This window comes from Crinia signifera, chromosome 6, assembly GCF_055691185.1.
Source record: "Crinia signifera chromosome 6, ASM5569118v1, whole genome shotgun sequence".
NCBI lineage: Eukaryota > Metazoa > Chordata > Amphibia > Anura > Myobatrachidae > Crinia > Crinia signifera.
This window is the reverse complement of record NC_139222.1, coordinates 201,191,673-201,211,127: the sequence shown is the minus strand read 5'-3', so window position 1 is coordinate 201,211,127 and position 19,455 is coordinate 201,191,673. Positions and strand designations below refer to the sequence as shown.

The 19,455-nt window shown below is 45.6% G+C and overlaps 1 protein-coding gene across 4 annotated transcripts in view; it reads left to right on the top strand.

Moving 5' to 3' along the window:
* ANKFN1 (ankyrin repeat and fibronectin type III domain containing 1) overlaps positions 1 to 19,455 on the top strand; it is a 402,168-nt gene that overhangs the window by 258,121 nt on the left and 124,592 nt on the right. For all 4 annotated transcript variants that reach the window (XM_083148639.1, XM_083148638.1, XM_083148637.1 and 1 more), the window contains exons 10-12: positions 5,233 to 5,332; positions 7,341 to 7,473; positions 9,731 to 9,847. In XM_083148639.1, coding sequence (XP_083004765.1) covers positions 5,233 to 5,332; positions 7,341 to 7,473; positions 9,731 to 9,847 — 350 coding nt within the window. The remainder of the gene's footprint in view (positions 1 to 5,232; positions 5,333 to 7,340; positions 7,474 to 9,730; positions 9,848 to 19,455) is intronic.

Here is a 19,455-nt window from a genome sequence, read left to right as displayed (position 1 = left end):
CTAGGAAATCCCATGGACAAGCCCTATTTTCATCTCTGTCTGCCCCAGCCCTCCCTCCCCACAGCGAACAGCCCCGTAAGGGTATAACCTCAAAGCCCTTCGCTGTGGGGGTTTGTACATAAGCAGAAATGTGCATGCACAAACCCCAACTATCTGGACTGGGGTAGAATTTAGATCCTGAATTGGCCTCATTGTCTAGTGTGGCATAGCTACATATGTGGCAGACCATGTGGCGGCTTGGGGTGGCTGAGGAGGGACTGTGCTATGGACTATATGTGTGCTGCAGGTGCCCTCCTCTCCCCACTACTGATTGGCGTGCACCTGCTGGTCCCGGCTGTCTCCTCCCGCTCTGCCTCTGCCGCTGGATCTACGGCTCCTCTCCTTCTTGCTGATACCTCCCAACCTGCATATGGCCCACTGCGGCTGTATCCCCTGAGAACGGGGTAAGTAGCAGGCATGGAGGGGGTCATGGAGAGAGGGGCAGGCATGGGAGGGGGCATGGAGAAAGGAGCAGGTAAGGGGGGCACATAGAAAGGACAGGCAGGGGGGGAGCAACAGGGAAAGGAGCAGGCTCAGGGTGTAGGGAGCTGGCATGGATAGGCATCAGGCATGGGGGAAAAAGCAGGCACAGAGGGCACGGGGTAGGCATCAGGTCCAAGGGGCATGTGGTAGGGATCAGGGACAGGGGCACAGGGTAGGCATCAGACACACGGAGCATGGAGTAAGGAGCAGGCACAGGGGGCAGAGAGTAGGCATTAGGCACAAGGGCATGGGGTAAGGAGCAGGCACAGTGGGCACAGCATAAGGAGCAGGCAGAGGGGGAAAGTAGTAAGGAGCAGGCACAGGGGACATGGAGTGTGGATTATGCACAGCGGGGGCAAGAGGAAATGAGGTACGGGGAAAGGAGGGGCAGCTCTATAGACAATGTGTGCTGCTGGTCGCCTCCTCACCCCTCTACTTATTGGCACCGCTGGTCCTGTGTCTCCCTCCATGCTGCCTCTGCCGCTGGATCTGTGGCTCATCTCCTTCCTGCTGCTGCTGCAGCCCGCCGTATGGCCCATATATCTCCAGAGGCCCCGGCTAAACATGCCCCAAATATGCTGTGGTCACACCCCCTCCAGGGGGGCCCCAGAAAGTTGTTGCACCGGGGCCCAGATTTTCTCTTGGCAGCCCTGACCCCATGCATATATAGTGAGTGGGTCCCATTAGATATGCCCAGAGCGGGAACAGCTCATAGTGTGGCGAGTTCAGCGAGCCACCGAGCCCGCAGCGTGGGCGAGCGAAGCTTGCCTCGCAAGGGGACTCAGACGCACAGCCGCTGCCGCCGTGAACCACCTGGTAACTCAACATACCAGGTTTTGCTTTATTACAATTTTCAATTTAAAGCTTGCAAGGAAAGCAGCAGAACAAGTGTGAACAGATGCTTAGTACATAATACAGAAAAAAAGTCAATTTCGATAGGTGCGCTACTAACTGCAGCTGGTACTGGGATTTGTCAGTTCCCAAATATATAAAGGTTATGTGAAAACAGAAAGGTGTACCTGCGCTGGTACACCTTTCTGTTTTCGCTTAATAAATAATATCTAGAAAATTATGCATAAATACAAAAACAAAAACAAACACCATCAAACTGTTATGCCGTAGAAGACTCGTTGTTTATTTATAAAAAAAAGAAACCCCAAAATACAAAATATTAAAATAACGAAAAAGCCATTGTGCCATTGGGGGAAATTTACTAAAGGAAATTTGTAAAAAAATAGGTGTATTTGTATCCAGAAATACACTTATTTTTGACATTTACTATCCCGAAAATACGGCAATTCGTAGTCGTATTGATGTGCTATCAATACGAATACGAATGGCCATAATTTCGGGGTAGTAAATGTCAAAAATAAGTGTATTTCTGGATACAAATACACCTATTTTTTTTACAAATTTCCTTTAGTAAATTTCCCCCATTGTGTGAAAACCAGTCAAAACACTTTATACAGACGTGAATATGATCAAACCTATGCAACATTCTTACCTTTTAAATATAAAATTTGCAGATACTTCTGCAATCTTTAACAATTTACAACTGTGCTGTAAAGGCAAATGTAAACCACTTTGAGTCCAATTGGGAGAAAAGTGAGAAAAGTGATATATGCAGTAAATAACATCTTCTTTCTACTTCTATTGACTAAGGATGAGAATAAAAACAGCCCGTGCAAGTATACGTACAGTATCTAATGCTGGATATGCGCTAAGCAATAAGCTTAGTGCGTACCGGGGGGGGGGGGGGGGGTGGGGGTGGTGACAGACACGGGGGTGGCAGACCTAGCGATGATGCCCACATCTGCCGCAACAGTGGGGGGGGTTTGCAATGGAGGATATAATGTTAGCATGTATTTTCAGCAACATAGTGCGTGCAAATGCGAGAAAGTCAGTCTCAAATGACTTTTATTTGTGAACGCTAGGAGGAAGACGTCCAGTGATGTTAGCAGCCCGTGTACCCATTTCAATGGCCATCACTTTCAAGGGGATGCCCATAAATTGCTAGGAAATCCCATGGACAAGCCCTATTTTCATCTCTGTCTGCCCCAGCCCTCCCTCCCCACAGCGAACAGCCCCGTAAGGGTATAACCTCAAAGCCCTTCGCTGTGGGGGTTTGTACATAAGCAGAAATGTGCATGCACAAACCCCAACTATCTGGACTGGGGTAGAATTTAGATCCTGAATTGGCCTCATTGTCTAGTGTGGCATAGCTACATATGTGGCAGACCATGTGGCGGCTTGGGGTGGCTGAGGAGGGACTGTGCTATGGACTATATGTGTGCTGCAGGTGCCCTCCTCTCCCCACTACTGATTGGCGTGCACCTGCTGGTCCCGGCTGTCTCCTCCCGCTCTGCCTCTGCCGCTGGATCTACGGCTCCTCTCCTTCTTGCTGATACCTCCCAACCTGCATATGGCCCACTGCGGCTGTATCCCCTGAGAACGGGGTAAGTAGCAGGCATGGAGGGGGTCATGGAGAGAGGGGCAGGCATGGGAGGGGGCATGGAGAAAGGAGCAGGTAAGGGGGGCACATAGAAAGGACAGGCAGGGGGGGAGCAACAGGGAAAGGAGCAGGCTCAGGGTGTAGGGAGCTGGCATGGATAGGCATCAGGCATGGGGGAAAAAGCAGGCACAGAGGGCACGGGGTAGGCATCAGGTCCAAGGGGCATGTGGTAGGGATCAGGGACAGGGGCACAGGGTAGGCATCAGACACACGGAGCATGGAGTAAGGAGCAGGCACAGGGGGCAGAGAGTAGGCATTAGGCACAAGGGCATGGGGTAAGGAGCAGGCACAGTGGGCACAGCATAAGGAGCAGGCAGAGGGGGAAAGTAGTAAGGAGCAGGCACAGGGGACATGGAGTGTGGATTATGCACAGCGGGGGCAAGAGGAAATGAGGTACGGGGAAAGGAGGGGCAGCTCTATAGACAATGTGTGCTGCTGGTCGCCTCCTCACCCCTCTACTTATTGGCACCGCTGGTCCTGTGTCTCCCTCCATGCTGCCTCTGCCGCTGGATCTGTGGCTCATCTCCTTCCTGCTGCTGCTGCAGCCCGCCGTATGGCCCATATATCTCCAGAGGCCCCGGCTAAACATGCCCCAAATATGCTGTGGTCACACCCCCTCCAGGGGGGCCCCAGAAAGTTGTTGCACCGGGGCCCAGATTTTCTCTTGGCAGCCCTGACCCCATGCATATATAGTGAGTGGGTCCCATTAGATATGCCCAGAGCGGGAACAGCTCATAGTGTGGCGAGTTCAGCGAGCCACCGAGCCCGCAGCGTGGGCGAGCGAAGCTTGCCTCGCAAGGGGACTCAGACGCACAGCCGCTGCCGCCGTGAAACTAAACAAGTACTGCTCCACCCATGGCCCTGCCCCATTTATTGCACAATAATGGGGCGGGCCATAGGCTTAGCTATCCAAATTACATTTTGAGAGCATATCGTAGCACTAAATCTTTCAAGGAAGGAACCCTATTAAAGAAAAAGCGGGGAGCAGAGGTAGAGAAGCGGGAGGGAAACGCCGAAACAGCTAGTTGCTAGCTTATCATCTCATCTGCGGTGCTGCCTTCTGCTGCTTGCGCCGCTCCCTCTGCTGCTCCCGCTTCCATGGATGCCCCATGCTGCTCTGCCACTGTGGCCACTGCCAGCCCTATGACCACATCCAACAGAACCCCAGCCAGCAGCAGGACAGCCACAAGGTCAACCCCGGCACTTCGTGACCTGGGCATGCGCAGTCACTGTTTTTTGCCAGGCAGGCCAAAAGCCAGGAAGATCCATCATATTCCCGGGAGACTGGAAGGAAGGATCAAAAAGCGGGATACTCCCTCTAAATGCGGAAGGGTCGGCCACCCTGGACCAGCTCAGCACTCACTGCTACCTGGGTCGCCTGTCATCTTAGCCAGTGGCGCCTGTAGTCCATCGCCTTGCCCCTTCTTGGGGGGGGGGGGGAGGTGGGGGGGGTGCTAGAATTATTTTTGGCAAGGGGAGAAAAATTTCTAGCTGCACCACTGTATCCAGTTTAAGTATTTTTGACTAAAAGTATGTGCATGATATCCTTTTCTGTAATCTGCTGTAACAAGTATTAGGATTATCGTTTTACATGATATTATAAACTAGAGAATGTTATCAATTCTATCATTTGAATTATGTTGAAATATTTCTTCACTTAATCCAGCAAAGAGGTAAGTGAGCTGCTTTATTTGTTAGTTTATTCCAACATTCTAGCCATCCTACTTTCTATTAAGTAAATTGGGTAACATTATATTCCTTAAATAGAAACTGTCCTAGTACAAACTAATTATATCTAGAAAGTGAAACAAATTGCTGAAAAGGGTATAACACAGGGAATTACTGATGGAGCATGCTTGGTGCTAATCCCAGCTTTAACCTTCTTCAGGATCCAGGATTGTGAGGTCAATGATTTTTAAAAGAAGCCATGTAGGTTTGATTGCTGCCTGCTACCTGGTGTTTTGCTTTGAATAACCTGTTAATAGAGCTCATGTTGAAGAGTTCTTTCAACCCTGCTATTGTGATAGTTTCTAAGGGACTCTCCAAAACAGTGTTTCTGGACTGGTTACGAGTTTTATGGCTCGATTACACAACATCCTCTTTTTTATGGTGCTGTTTTATTAAACAAATATAATAAAATGAAATTTGTCGTCGACATTTAAAATATATATATTATTCCCTTGTGTGCTTCATTTTAGAAAGTGCGAAATTACAAAATCCTAGTCGGAAGCAATCTGTGTCCAGAAGTCTGAAGCATCTTTTCCACTCATCAAACAAATTTGTCAAGACATTAAAAAGGTTGGTCACATCCTTTATGGAACATTTTCTAATTGTTATTTTAAAGTATTATGGGAATTTAATGGCCCAGATATTTTTATTTCTGAACAAATGACCATGATTTAAGACATGCTGTATACAAAGAGTATTGTTTACCCCCAAACAACTTAAAAGGGGATGTTCTGCCATTTAAAGGCACAGTTTACCTTTCAGAAATACAATCCACAAAAATATCCTACTACAGGTTGGTTAACCACATCCACTTTAACACAAACATCCATTTGCATGCTGTGGGGAACACCCACATCTTTCGATGGTCGACGACCATTGAAAGATGTGGAAGGTGCACGCTTTTAAAAGTGACTTTCAAGTCACTTACATGTGCGTGCTCGCCCCCGCATCATAGCCTCCTTACCATGAGAACGCCCAGTGTTCTCATGGGAACACCCATGAAATGCTATACATTCCCATATGGTAATGGGGCAGCCCACCGCCCCACGCCCCTCTACGCGCCCTGCCCGCTATGTTGGGTGCGTGCACCCGGCGAACAGAGTGTTTTCCGTGGGTGCACACACCCTGCGTATGCACATGCACAGAAATGCTCATGTGCACTAAAGAAACATTGGTCCCCTTGCGAACACAGACTAGCTGTGTGCAGACCAGAAAAAGGGCCATAATGCTAGTGCAACTATGCTCATGTCCTAATATGTATACATGTATTCTATAAAAAAAATAGTGGTGGTCACGGTGTAACCAGAACTTTGGGTGCCCCGTAGCAACATATTGAAGTTGGCCTCTGTCACAGTGACTCTCTTCACAGCAGTTATTAATGTTATGCCCCATAATAATGGGCTAGGTAATTTTTTGAATCATAATACATTCATATTGCAGGAAAATTCACATAATGGACAGTATCCAATTGACTGGGGGTAATTGTTGTACTGTCCAATTAGCCCAGAGAGTTGCAGCTTATCAGGGATTTTGTTTCACCTGCCATTGGGATGCAAATCCTCATAATCAGTCTGATTTTTGCCAGCAAAAGCAGTCATGTTTTTGCAGGCTTCACCCAAATAAGAAAAACATCAGGACAATATGGGAAAAATGTCAGTTTTCTGCTCCTGATGTTTCTTTGCACCTAACTGGAAACCCCCACAGTTCCCCCAGTACAAATGATGTCACATTACAGTGGCCCCAGTTCATGTTATGCCACAGTATAGTGCCTCAATTTCTTAGTGTGCCACATTAAAGTGCCCCAGTTCTTATTAAACCACCCCATGCTAGGAGTGGGTGAATAAGTCATCCACAGTGCATATGCCCAACTTAGAATAGTGCTTAATTCTGGCTATATGCCCACAACACATTGCTATCACCTAGTTACCACCAAGTTACTACTGCCCATTTAGCAGCCATAGAGAGAGATGTCTGAGATATGTACCACGATTGCAAAGATGCATATTCAGTCTGTGACGGGTGGGCAGTATGCAAACAATCTCTAGATTTGCTAATATACAAAGTGGTCACAGCATTCAGGGATTGATCAACCAATCGGCTGATCAGGCTGCAGCCTGGAGTGCTTGGTCCTGGGGGGGACGGGGGACATCGCGGGGGGGGGGGGGGGACATCGCGGTAAGGGGGAGCCAGGTCACTGCAGATTTCATGTAACTCCTGGCAACAAGCATGTAACTCCTGGCAATGGGCAAGATACCCTTGGCAATGAGCATATGATCCCTGGCAATGAGCACAAACCCCCTTGGCAATGACCACATAACCCCTGTCATTTAGAACTTAGGTAAAAAACAATACTAATTAATGAATGGGGGGGGGGGGTACTTCTGTAACCTAGGGTGCCTGGAACCCTTAATTAGGCCCTGACAACATTGTTAAGCTAATTTGCAAATATGGGTAATTCTGTTAATAATTCTGATCACTGTTTAATCATGTATGTGATAGAACAGTATGCTCCTCAGTCTTGAAATGTACTTGAATTGTGTAATCTTTATTTTACGACTGTCTGATGTTTCTCTTGCAGGGGTTTATACATAGCTGTGATATTTTATTACAAGGATAACATGTTAGTAACCAATGAAGATCACATTCCTATTGTAGAAATTGATGATTCTTGCACCAGCTCTATTATGCAAGATTTCCTATGGTTTACAAAGGTAATTGTTTTCCCCTTACTATATCATCAAACTATTCTTGTACAACATTTATAATTGGAAATTATTAATTATTGGTGGATCCTATGATGGTGATAGGAGACAGCAGTGTGTGATAAAGCTAATGCATAATAACACAGGGTTATATTATGTAGCCGGTACAGAAATCAGAATCCAGGTGCACACATGAACGTATGGGGTTAATGCAGGTGGTGTACATAATATGTAACTAGAGGTGGTGACACAGTGGTGGCTACTTGCAGTGTTATACAGTCTCCATGCAGGAGACGGTCAGGAGCACAATATCTTCTATACAGAACAGAGGAGAGAAGACACCTGATGGGCAGCCCGGGGTTCCTAGTGCCGATGTCAGTACCATACTTGCCTGTAGATCTTTTGAAAATCAGAACTAGATTGTCAGCCAAAAGGCACCCTTGTGTGCTGGCAGAGGGTATCCTGTACCACTCGGGGTTTTAATTTACTTACTTTAATTTATTTTGAACACATAGTAAGATACAGGATAAATATACAATTGAGTAAAAGTCTTCTCTACAACACTGCCTTAAATGGGGCTTTAGCCACCTTTACACTTAGGCAAATGCACAGGGGACCGATGGTGGGCGTATGCGCATGCATATGCCCACGGCAAACAGACTGTTCAACGGGTGCATGCACAGAACATTGCGGGTGGGGGGAGTGGGGGGGGGGGCTTAGCGGGCCGGGGGAACCGCGCCCATGGGAACACCCAGCGTTACATGGGTGTTCCCATGAAAACACTGGGCGTCCCCATGGAAATCGCCTGGTGATGATAGAGGGCAGCTGACATCCCCAGTAGCTACCTGCCTACTTCCTTCCGATTGCCCAAACATCTAAGGTTATCTGAGAGTACCCTTAGATGTGCATGGGCCTCCCACATCATTTGATGGTCGGTGACCATCGAATGATGTGGGTGTTCCCCCGGGCCTGCGAATCGATGTTTATGTTATACATCCATTCGCATCCCTTGTGAACAAGGTAGGAGTGCGAGGGGGGGGGGGCTGGCGACCCGGCATTCACAGGGCGGCGTCTGGTGGACTTGCAAGGCTTCGAATTCACAGCCATGCGAATCAATTAGAGCATTGTTCTAGCCCTGAGCCACACCTTCTCTGCTCTGCTCTGCCAGCTGGGGAACCTAATGGCAATGTCTGTATAAAGAAGATGTGTACAAATATGAAATACAGCAGTGCCCCCACCCCTTCCTCAGAGGCTACTAGCACTGTAATTAGTAAAACTGGGAACCCCAAAGGGACACAATTGGCGCCACTGTGTTGCAAGTACGATGAACCTAACTTTAATATAAAAATGTAGTTTAATTATATATTCCCCAAACCCTCAAGTTTCAAAAAATATATAAAGTGGTGAGTGATATACAGCCAGCCAATTAGCTCCTAACTGTCATGTTACACACTGGGTTTGAAAAATTATAGGTAGGAGCTGATTGGCTGGTTCTTTATCACTCTCCACTTCATCATTTTTTGAAGCTTGATACATCTGACCCTTCTTATATTATTGAATATAAAAAGACGTTATATACTTCTCTGTTGCTCCCCAGTACTATAAATGGGAAAAATAAATCCTCCTAAACATTGATCTACCTGGCTGGAGCTATCCATCTATCAGTGTCCAGTATTCTCTTCCTGCTTCCCAGCCTGTAGTCAAACAGTGAATGGCTGTCAGCATGCTGATTGGTGATTGGCTGGAGCTATGCATGAATCAAAGTGCTGATAGCCATTCACTGTATGGAAGCAAATGGAGAATGGATTTGACAACAGGAGAGGCGTGTTATGATTTTTTTTTCCATGATAAAGTGGATAGTGGCCCAAATGCATTACTTTGCCCAGGGCCTACAATGATGTTAAGACAGCCCTGAATATTACACATTAATTATTATGATGCGAATGGGGGAAATTTACTAAGATAGGTGTTCTATTTCACATGGGCTGTTGCTATGGGCAACCAATCATAATCTACTCTACCATAGCAACATCCCATGTGAAATAGAACTCCCATCTTAGTAAATTTCCTCCAGTAATTGTCAGCCGCAGTGTGCACTCAGCTGACATGTAAGACACAAAAGCTGTGGTCGGTAGTGCTCTTTATATGTTAGATAACAACTGTTCCAGATAGAGCCTGTGCTGTTTCAGTGATCTGCTCCGTTTGTTTCTTTACCTTGTTCTTATTACAGAGTTTTCACTCTAGCTTTCATGTATCATTTTTACAGCTGTCAAGCATGTGGGATGACATCAGGTGGCTGCGACAGAGTATGGCGATATCAATGTCCTCCTCTACCGTGCTACAAGCCAGACAAAAAATGCTGTCAGCAGCTGCCCAGCTCCAGGTTGGGATTATTAAACAGTAAAGATAAATTCTTACCACTTAATTGGGGGTGGAACATGAGACTGTGTATTTACAGGAACATTCTTACAGTTTGTGTGAGAGAAACAATTTTCCCATTTAAGGGTAGATTAAAATGAGAGATTATGTGGCCTATTTATGAAGCAGTGATAACCCCTTTATCTGGAGTTTTCGAGATTATGTTGCCTTTTCTCAATTAACCATGAGGTAAAACTAGGAGCAATCTATGCTGGTACCTCTCTTTCAGGATATCATTCTGTCAGGTAAGGCTTTGCCACATTCCCTTTGGGTAAAATCGCTATGGGATTGTGTAGCTGATAGCTGCGCATAAATGTATACATTTATGAATTGATGTCACCAGTATGTCTTTATGTTACACTGAAATATAAATTATATTTAAATAGACCCTCATCTGCACTGATTTGATTAAAAGAAGGAAATAGTCAAAAGTTGTATAAAATATATCCAACAAAATTACACTTTTCCTGCAAGTGTGCTTTGCGGATAGTTACAGCTGTGTAATGTAATGTTCCATTGGTCCAGGTTTAAACAAATAGTTGATGCTTTACTGGTTGTCAGCACAAAGAATTCAACAATATACTGTAGGACGATATCCAAATAGCTGAGGTAAATTACCGAAGCCATTCGATTCGCTCAGGACTATCCAATTAGCCCCCGATAATCCAGCAGGTATCAGATTATGATACGGGTGCCATGAGCCCCTAAAGCATAATCCCACATTAAGCACATCCATGTGCCTACGGATTGGCAATAACACATGGGTCTGGGTAGTTAATCCGGACCCCATGTGTCATCGCCCCAAAAAACACAACCTTCTCCATCTGGAAAAAAAACAAGCCCTAATTCTAGAGCCCGATATTGACCATCGGTCATATATCGTGCTGTCAGACCATTGTTTTTTTTCAGGCGCAAATGCATCAGAGTTTATTGGATACCCTCCTTAGTCCGCTTGCTTGGCACTTCCTAGAAGTCTCTAAACAACATGAAGGGGTAAATTTACATGGGATGTTGCTATGGGCAATCAGTCAGATGCTATTATTTTCTACAAGGTGCTAAATAAATAAAATTCTGATTGGTTACCCATAGCAACAACCCATGTAAAATAGAACCCTCATCTTAGTAAATTTCCCCTTAAGACACAGTGTCCTGTATACCTCCAAACTTTTTCAATTGAAGAATAGGGACACTAGCGCAATGAAGCGACTGAAAAGGGGGTGAGGCGTATGCAAATGAGCCACGCCCTGTTTTCAGCCACTGCGCCACTGTTAGCCCCCCCCCCCCCCCACAGCAGATGCGCACAGCGTCTATTCTGTCAAATTGGGGGGGACTGCTAACTCCCCCCCACAGCAGGACACTGCCGGCCACGGGAGGGATGCGGGAACTTCTCCAAAAACCGGGACGTTCCTGCATTTAGCGGGACAGTTGGGAGGTATGCACTGTCCTGTCTGTTTCTTACAGGCCTGAACCACTGACTTCCTGGCCTGGATTTCTGGCCCAGCTTGGCTCCTCTGCTAAAACCCCATCCAGGGTATATTCTCTGTGTAGGTCCAGAGACATTCAGGAAATGTTTTGTTTATTTTAAATTGCATATAGAAGGTCATCCTGATTGACCAGCAAAGCTGCGAAATTCACAGCTTTGTGGGTCATCTAACCACCACCCGCACAAACGCACGCCCCCCGCCTCTCGTACATCGATTTCCCCGCACGCATGCAAATAGATGTTTAGCATAAACATCCATTGGCAGCCTTGCGTGTGGGGGCAAAATCATTTGATGGTCGCCAACCATCGAATGATTTTGCAAGCGCTCACAGAAGTCATCCTCTGCTGACCTTAGATCTGCGACACGCGTGTACAGGAAGAGGAGGGGCAGCTGACATCAGCTGCCTGCCCCCCGCGTCACAGCCGCAACAGCAAGGGAACGCCCAACATTTTCTTGGGGACACCAATGAAATGCTGGGTATTCATATTGGCACTACCCCTCACCGCTGCCCCACACCCCCACTGCTCCATGTGAACAGGACGGTGAATGCTAGCACTAAGCAGCTGCACATGCGCAGTGCCCATCATTGCTCCCCTATTCGAACGTGCAGGGGAGTGTAGCAATTAGAATGAGGGCCATAGTATACATGTTTGTCTGCATAGAGCAGGGATAGGGAACCTTCGGCCCTCCATCCCAGAATGCTTTGCTATAGTTTTAGCATGGCCAAATAGCAAAACTGTAGCAGTGCACTCTGGAATGTGTAGTGCAGTAACAGCTGGAGGACCAAATGTTCCCCATCCCTGGCATAGAGAATAGGGTGTGGGTCACAGCTAGAACAAATTCAAATCTGCATTCATGATAACATTAAGTGATCTTTAAGCTTAAAATGTACTTTGTGCAGCACTCACCTATTTCAATGAACTTATGAGTCCTATAATACAGTATTTAAAATATGTATTATTATTACTAGTGCTTTACAGAGAATATATAACTATGCACAATAATGCTATCATTGTGGAATAGGCACTTTGCTACTTATGTGCATTTGGTATTCTGTCAACTCTACAGAATACGCGGCAGAGAGCTATTCAAGGCCTGAACTGGCTTTATTAGGTGATAATAGTTTGCAGTAAGAGATGAGTGAGTCTGTGACACAATGTAGCAGTAATGAATCTTGTGACAGAGCAGGCACTAAGCAGGGGTGTGAAGATCCAACGACACAAGCTTTCAATTCTGATTTTGTTGTGCCCATTGGCATAAGTTTGTCCCATTTGCCCAGAGGCAAGATAAATATTGGTGCCCCCCAATAGCTCAATCACTTCAGTAAGACAGGTCATGGGTTCTAATACAGGGTGACAATTTCAAAAATGATGTTAGGAGGGGGAGCCAGTCACAGAAGTGATATTGGCGGCTTTCACTTAACTGATTCAAACTTGCAGAGGCAGAGAGGTGCCCACTTGGGAGCAGGAGCCCGGTAGCAGATGACTCCATTGCCTCCCAGAGTTATGCCTCTGGTTGTGCCACAGAATGATCCTGTTCTGCTTGTGTAAATTCAAATTACATGGAAACTATACTCAGATTAGAGCTGGGTTCCCTTTTACAGTGTATTCTGGGCAGAACAAAAATGATAGGCAAAATTAGGCAAGCAACACTTATGCCCAAATTCTGCCCATGTAACTGAATTTTCTGAGACTTTCATTAATCTGTACATTTTGTGAAGTTAGTGTTGAATATCATCTCTCTTTTCAATATATGTTAGCGTGTAAGTTTGTAAATGCTTCAAGATGCCATTTCTTCATATTTAATCACCATGTATTTTAGGTATAGTGGCTAGGAACGTTATGAACAGCCTTCTTCTGGCAGAATGAATTCACCTGCTTGCATCCAGTTTATAACAACCAGCATTATACTCTCAATGAATAAAGAAGGCATTGTAGCATGGAAACATTCCCATTGCTGGTGGCTTACTGCTTCAGACTAACCATGCATGCCTAATCAATGGTTTTATTCGCATGAATATAGTCTGAGATGCAGTTGCCTTAATGCTAGCGTGCACACAAATGCCTTTAATCTTATTCATCTAAAATATGGTCTCAATGCTTTTACTGTATAAAGGACCTTATTCTGATTGACTCAAAAGGCTGCGAAATTCGCAGCCTTGCGAGTCCATCAGACGCAGCCCTCCGCCCGCAGTGCTGGCGCCCCCCCCCCCTCGCACGCAGTACCCCCTGCACGGCTGCGATGCCCGGAGCCCCCCAGCCCTTCGAAAAACCCTCGCTCGGCGTGTAGGGTGCAAGCACCTGGCAAACCAAAAGTTTGCCGTGGGTGCAGATGCAAAACGTCTGCCCCGACTCCTCCATGAGAATGCACGGAGGACCAATTGTGGCGAGCTCTAGCAAAGTCACCCATTTATAGGCGCCCTCACGGGACACCTTGTGCCCCACCCCCCTCTTTTTTTCCAATTGTGGCGAGCATCTGATCAGTGCCAGCATCAAGGGTTAGAGAAGCATACCAACTTTGTATTTATTTTCAGTAAGACCCAGATTAGGGAAGGTGAGAGTATGTCTCCCAAGTCTGCCATCAGCATCCCAGCCTTTACTACCATCATTTCCAGCAATGTGCCATATACTGTATACAGTAGGTATGGACAGGTTTGTGCTAATAATGAGTTCCTCAATTATTACATATTCTTGGTATTTTCTTGTGCTCAGCCCCACTGTAAACTGAGGGGGCATTGCTAATGGGGCCTCAGACCATCAGTGAGTTTTGATAAAAAAAATATTTATTAATTCATTAAACATTTTGTAAATAATACTAATAGAACTTAACGAGAAGTATGCAGGATGCATTGGAAGACCGAGAGAGGAGATTAACCATAAGCAAAACTCTCTGGCAGCAGTATACTACGGCTTTATGTTAGACACTACTGCGCATGTACAGGTTCCTGGCAACATGGTGCATGCCATCATTACTAGAGACTACTACTGCATATGCACAAATCACCAGGAAAATGGCCACCGCATCATTTTCCAGGAGATGTGTGTCTGCAGTGCGGACTGCCGCAGGACTTCGGAGGGATAAGTATAACTGTGTGTGTGGTGTCCCTTGTGCCACAGCACACCATGCACTTATCATACAGTGGATGCGCTAATACCTGAATGGCAAAAAGCTGCATGTTGCTGGTCTTCAATAGAACTGTCCTATCGGCAATATGATCAATATCTTACCTGCGTTTCCATAGGATCTTAGTCTGACTTTGAAATATCTATGAAATAAAGTGGTTATGGATCATTGGCAATCCAAAATGGAAAGCAATTTGCATGTTTGAACTCTTATTTTGAATTGTTTTGCTCTGTGGGATGACGATAGGCTGCATTATTTCTGTATAAGTAGGCTCTAACCAGGTACGCACTAGGTAATTAATTGGAAGATATATTGTTCCATATAGGATTGTAACAATATATTGACCAGATATATTGGGCACAATTCAAACCTGCTCACTGGGCTGCGAGTGTTCGGAGCCCAGGGAGCAGGTTAATGCCACCCAGCCCAACGCACACCCCCGCCCCTTTGGGCCCGACTACTTTTTTAGGTGAGCGGGGCCTGGTGAAAACTATTATCATCCAATCCCTCGCCGGACCAGTGGAGCACACAGGCTGAGCTGGGGAAAGGGACAGAGCTGAGCAGTGTGTACGGGCATCTGGCCAGGAGCCAGGGAGCAACAGCAGCAGGATGGAGGGCAGCAGCTAGCATATCCGCATGGGGAGCGGGTGAGGAAGAGCCCCAGGGTGGGTCACGCTGGGTGGCCACGCGGGTGTCCTGATGTCATGACGTCCGCTGTGTCATGATGTCACACGCTGGACCCCCCACCCATGGGCCCTTACCCTCCCAGTGCAACAACTGCCTACTATGTCTACAGCTAAGCAATTGTGTACACAGCAGCTTTTACTGTGACAGATGTAACACTCCAATAACACACCTATTAAATAGACCACCCTATATGCATTTCTGTATACCCCCACCCACTGCCAAGAAACACCCATCATTATCCACATTTGTCAGACCGTGCGTCTACATCACTCTATTCCAGGTTTTAGGAATTTTCAAGCATGCAGAGTCACAAACAATGACTCCTCTTAGTGACCATCGGCAGTATCAGGCCCACTGTGTCCTACTTGGCAGAGATCTACTGCTAAGAAAAGTGCTTGGTTTCTAATGTATGCAGCAAAATCTTGTTACATTCCATCATTTACACACATTAATAAAAATATTGGGCCTGATTCAGCAAGACTCGTTAATCAGCGGTCGTTCACTGCTTAGCAAACCCTGAAATGCTGCCCGCCGAGCACACCCCCTGCAAACTCCCCTCATTACCATGCAAGGGAATCTACGCAAATACATCCCCTTGCTTGCGGTCCTTCCCCTGATGCCGCCCCATGTATGCCCCCCTCCCCTACCTGTGCGAACACCTCGGCGATTATAATACTTGCCGAAGGCATTTCGCACAGTGGTGCTGCATATGTGCAAACACAAATCCCCCTGATTCTGCCCTGTTCAATCAGTATTGAATCACCCCGTTATCCAGACACTCTTATATTGCCTTCTTCTCTCTGCAAAACACACAGCAACTGCTTTCAACCATTTCAACTGAATCAGTCTGATCGGTGCAGAATAACTACATGCAAGAATGGCGAGGCTATTCCTGAATGTAATAGAATTGGGCATTTCTTTATTACTTAGTAAAACATAAATTGATTTAAAAACTAAAGATCATGGATTTGGTCAAAACCGATTTTGGTCTGAGATAATATTAACTTTTTGCCAGATATACCATACCTCAGTTATTATTCCTTATCTATATTAAGATTGGTCAAATGTCTCTATAATGATGAAGGTGTATGCATAAGCAGAGTGAGACATTTATTTGTATTAACACCCACCTCTGAGAAAAGCCTAATCCCCTCTGCTATTGCACATGCGCCGGTCCCGTGACTGAGGCGGGGACAGCAGCAGCGGGGACCAGCAGCAGCGGGAACCCCCTCCTGCACTGAGATTGGAGCCGCCGCTGCTAGTTACACGTTTCCTTCCCAACACATTCCTCTATGACAACACATCCCCCCTCCCCACATCTCTGTAGTTACATATTCCCCCTATATACACACCTCTGTAGTAACAAATTACCTCTATATTTATCCTCTACAGTAGTAACAAATCCTCCCAAATAGAGGGATAGAATGTGAAGGGAGATTGTTAGGGTTAAGGTGGCCATACATCTACAGATCGATTGTCAGATTGGGCTGGTTGGAACAAAATCCTGGTAATGGATGAGTGACAGTTTTTGGCAGTTTTCCAGCATTTCAAAGCAATTGGTCAGCTGTCATTTACTCTCATCCATTACCAGGTTTTTGTTCTAACCATACCCAATCTGACAATCAATCTGTAGATGTATGGCCAGCTTTAGACTGTGTGTGTGTGTGTGTGTGTGTGTGTGTGTGGGGGGGGGGGGTTAAAACTGCATGTAAGAAGGGTTAGGGGATACTTACTGTATCTATGAGGTGTTGGGATCCTTAGCATCCTTAGCATTGGGATGCCACTGTCGATCTCCTGCTCCCATACTCAACCCCAAGTAAAACACATAACCCTCATACACATATAATTCTTGTTCAGCGGGACATCTCTTATGTACTGTATATGGCCAGATCCTCATTCCTAGCTAAATATGTTAGCTGCTAATTCCATCCAACTCAGCATGGTTCCCTTAATGTATTCCACTAAGAGACCAGATTATTTTACTACAGCTCCGGAATGATAAACAAAAACTTAATCTCCTAAATATAGTAGCATGTCTATTTATAGGTGATGGTTCGTAAATCAATGCCTAACCTTGTCTGAGTATCTAAAGTACTCAATATTTCTCCTGAGTTCTGTCTCCACTCTGATCTGCCAATCTGAATTAACTTGTCAACTCAACATGTTTACTTTTAATTGCCTAAAGTTTATTATTGCATTAGTGATTGTAACATTTTGAGACTCCTGATGCTGTTTTGCATCAACCGAGACTTTCAATGAGGCCAATTCATACCTTTTTTCTATGACTGGACTGTTGCTTATTTATGTCCACTTAGCGGAGAAATGCAATTGAAAGATGAGGAATAATTAACAATATTTGTTTTATGCGCCTTATCAGGATATCTACCAAATGCACCTCAATTGTATGTTTATTTTTAGGATTTAGGGCAAATTAAACCTGATAAAAATATACATTTATGAAATTTAGATCATAGGTGTGTGGTTATGTCAATAGCCAGTCTGTCTAGCCAAACATTCTATCCCCGAGTGGACTTTCCTGGTCTTGGTGTCCCAGCCTCTGTTGCTTATACTGTACTGTATCTTCAAACTACAATTATAAACGTGTAGTTAAATATATTTGAAATTAAATCTATATCAGATATTATATATTTTTACTGTACTGTATATATAGGTTTCATATATATTTTCTGACCAATTAAATTCAATTATATACATTCTGTTGACAATGGAGCATCATGCAGGCAGAGCAGCCAACGGGGGTGGAAGGTACTAATTACCTGGGCCCAGGCTTGCTGGAGGGGCCCCGCAGGGGCCCTGGTCCGACCACTCCCTTCCCCCTCTGTCCCCCCCGGGTAGCAACACAAACTTCTACTGCATGTGCTGTGCTGACAGCAGGCTCAGCATGAGTGTCTCACTGACAGCGTGAGAGGTCATGCTGAGTCTGCTGTCAGCACAGCACATGCTGTAGGTGTATGCTGCTGCTGAGATTACAGTTTTTAGAGTTTTTTTCCACCCTCCTCTAAACATTTTGGGGCGTGGCCAAAGTGCGGGAGGTGCCCACACCCCCACACTTAGGCCACGCCCCCAAATGTTACCGGGCCCGGCATTCCTCTCGGTTGCCCTGCAAGCAGGTCAGTGAGACGTATAACGTAGTGTAAAGAGAAGTGGACCAGTAGAGATGTTACCCACAGTAACCAATCAGCTTCTATCATTTTATATAATATACTTGATAAATTACTACCTCAAAGCCAATTCGTTGCTATGGGCAACTTCTTTACTCTTTATACTGCTCAATGCATCCCATTCTTCAGTTTCTCAGCAAGTAACAGGCAGGTGACATACAAACCGTGGGCCTGATTCAGATGTGTTCGCAAGGCTGCGTATACTCGCAGCCTAACAAACAGGTAAGCAGTGCCCCAATCCCAATGAGAGATTAATTCAAAACAATAGAATGAACCTAATACCATTTCTATTATATTCTACTTTTACAGACCAAGCTTAGGAATGCTCTAATAAAGGCAACATGTATTATTTCATGGCACTATAAGTGGTGCCCACATCATGAAATATTGCCCCTATAATTTATTTATTAATTAAACAAAAGTGCCTCTATTAATGCAAATGAATAATAATGAAACATGTATATTCCTCAAATAATTTTGCCCTTACAAAACATTCTGTGGCAATTGCTGCTTCTAACAGTTATGGTGTCCACACATTGGCACTTATTCACATTGGCGCGTACGCATGCGAATTCGCACGTTTCACCCTGCTACCCCCATTGCGCATGTGCAGCTAGCGCACTGCGCATGTGCAGCTAGCGCACTGCGCATGTGCAATGTAATTAAAAAATACTCGTAAGCAAACTTTCGCGGAGATTTCTCCGTGCGAACGAGTGCATCGGTAGTAGGCGTGCAGTGGGCGTTAGCATGGGCGCGACCATTATAATGAGCAAAAGTGGGCGTACACATGGGCGTTCACTATGAGTGGTGGGAGTGCTTTCGCATGAGTGCAAGAGGGATTGTTCCCCTCCAACGCAAAACTTTTCGCCAGCTCAAAGCAGGTTTTTAGTTTCGCACACCTTGCTCCTTGTAATGTGCTCATTCGTACGGAGCAAACACACGCACGAAATGGCTAAATCAATGGGTAAATCAATGGCACCTGCACACAATTGACACAAATACATGGTTGATTTCATGAGACAATTACCTCAGCACTACTTCTGATTGCATACCACCAGCAATCAAGTGTTAGCAGATACAAACTTCTTCTGTTGCTA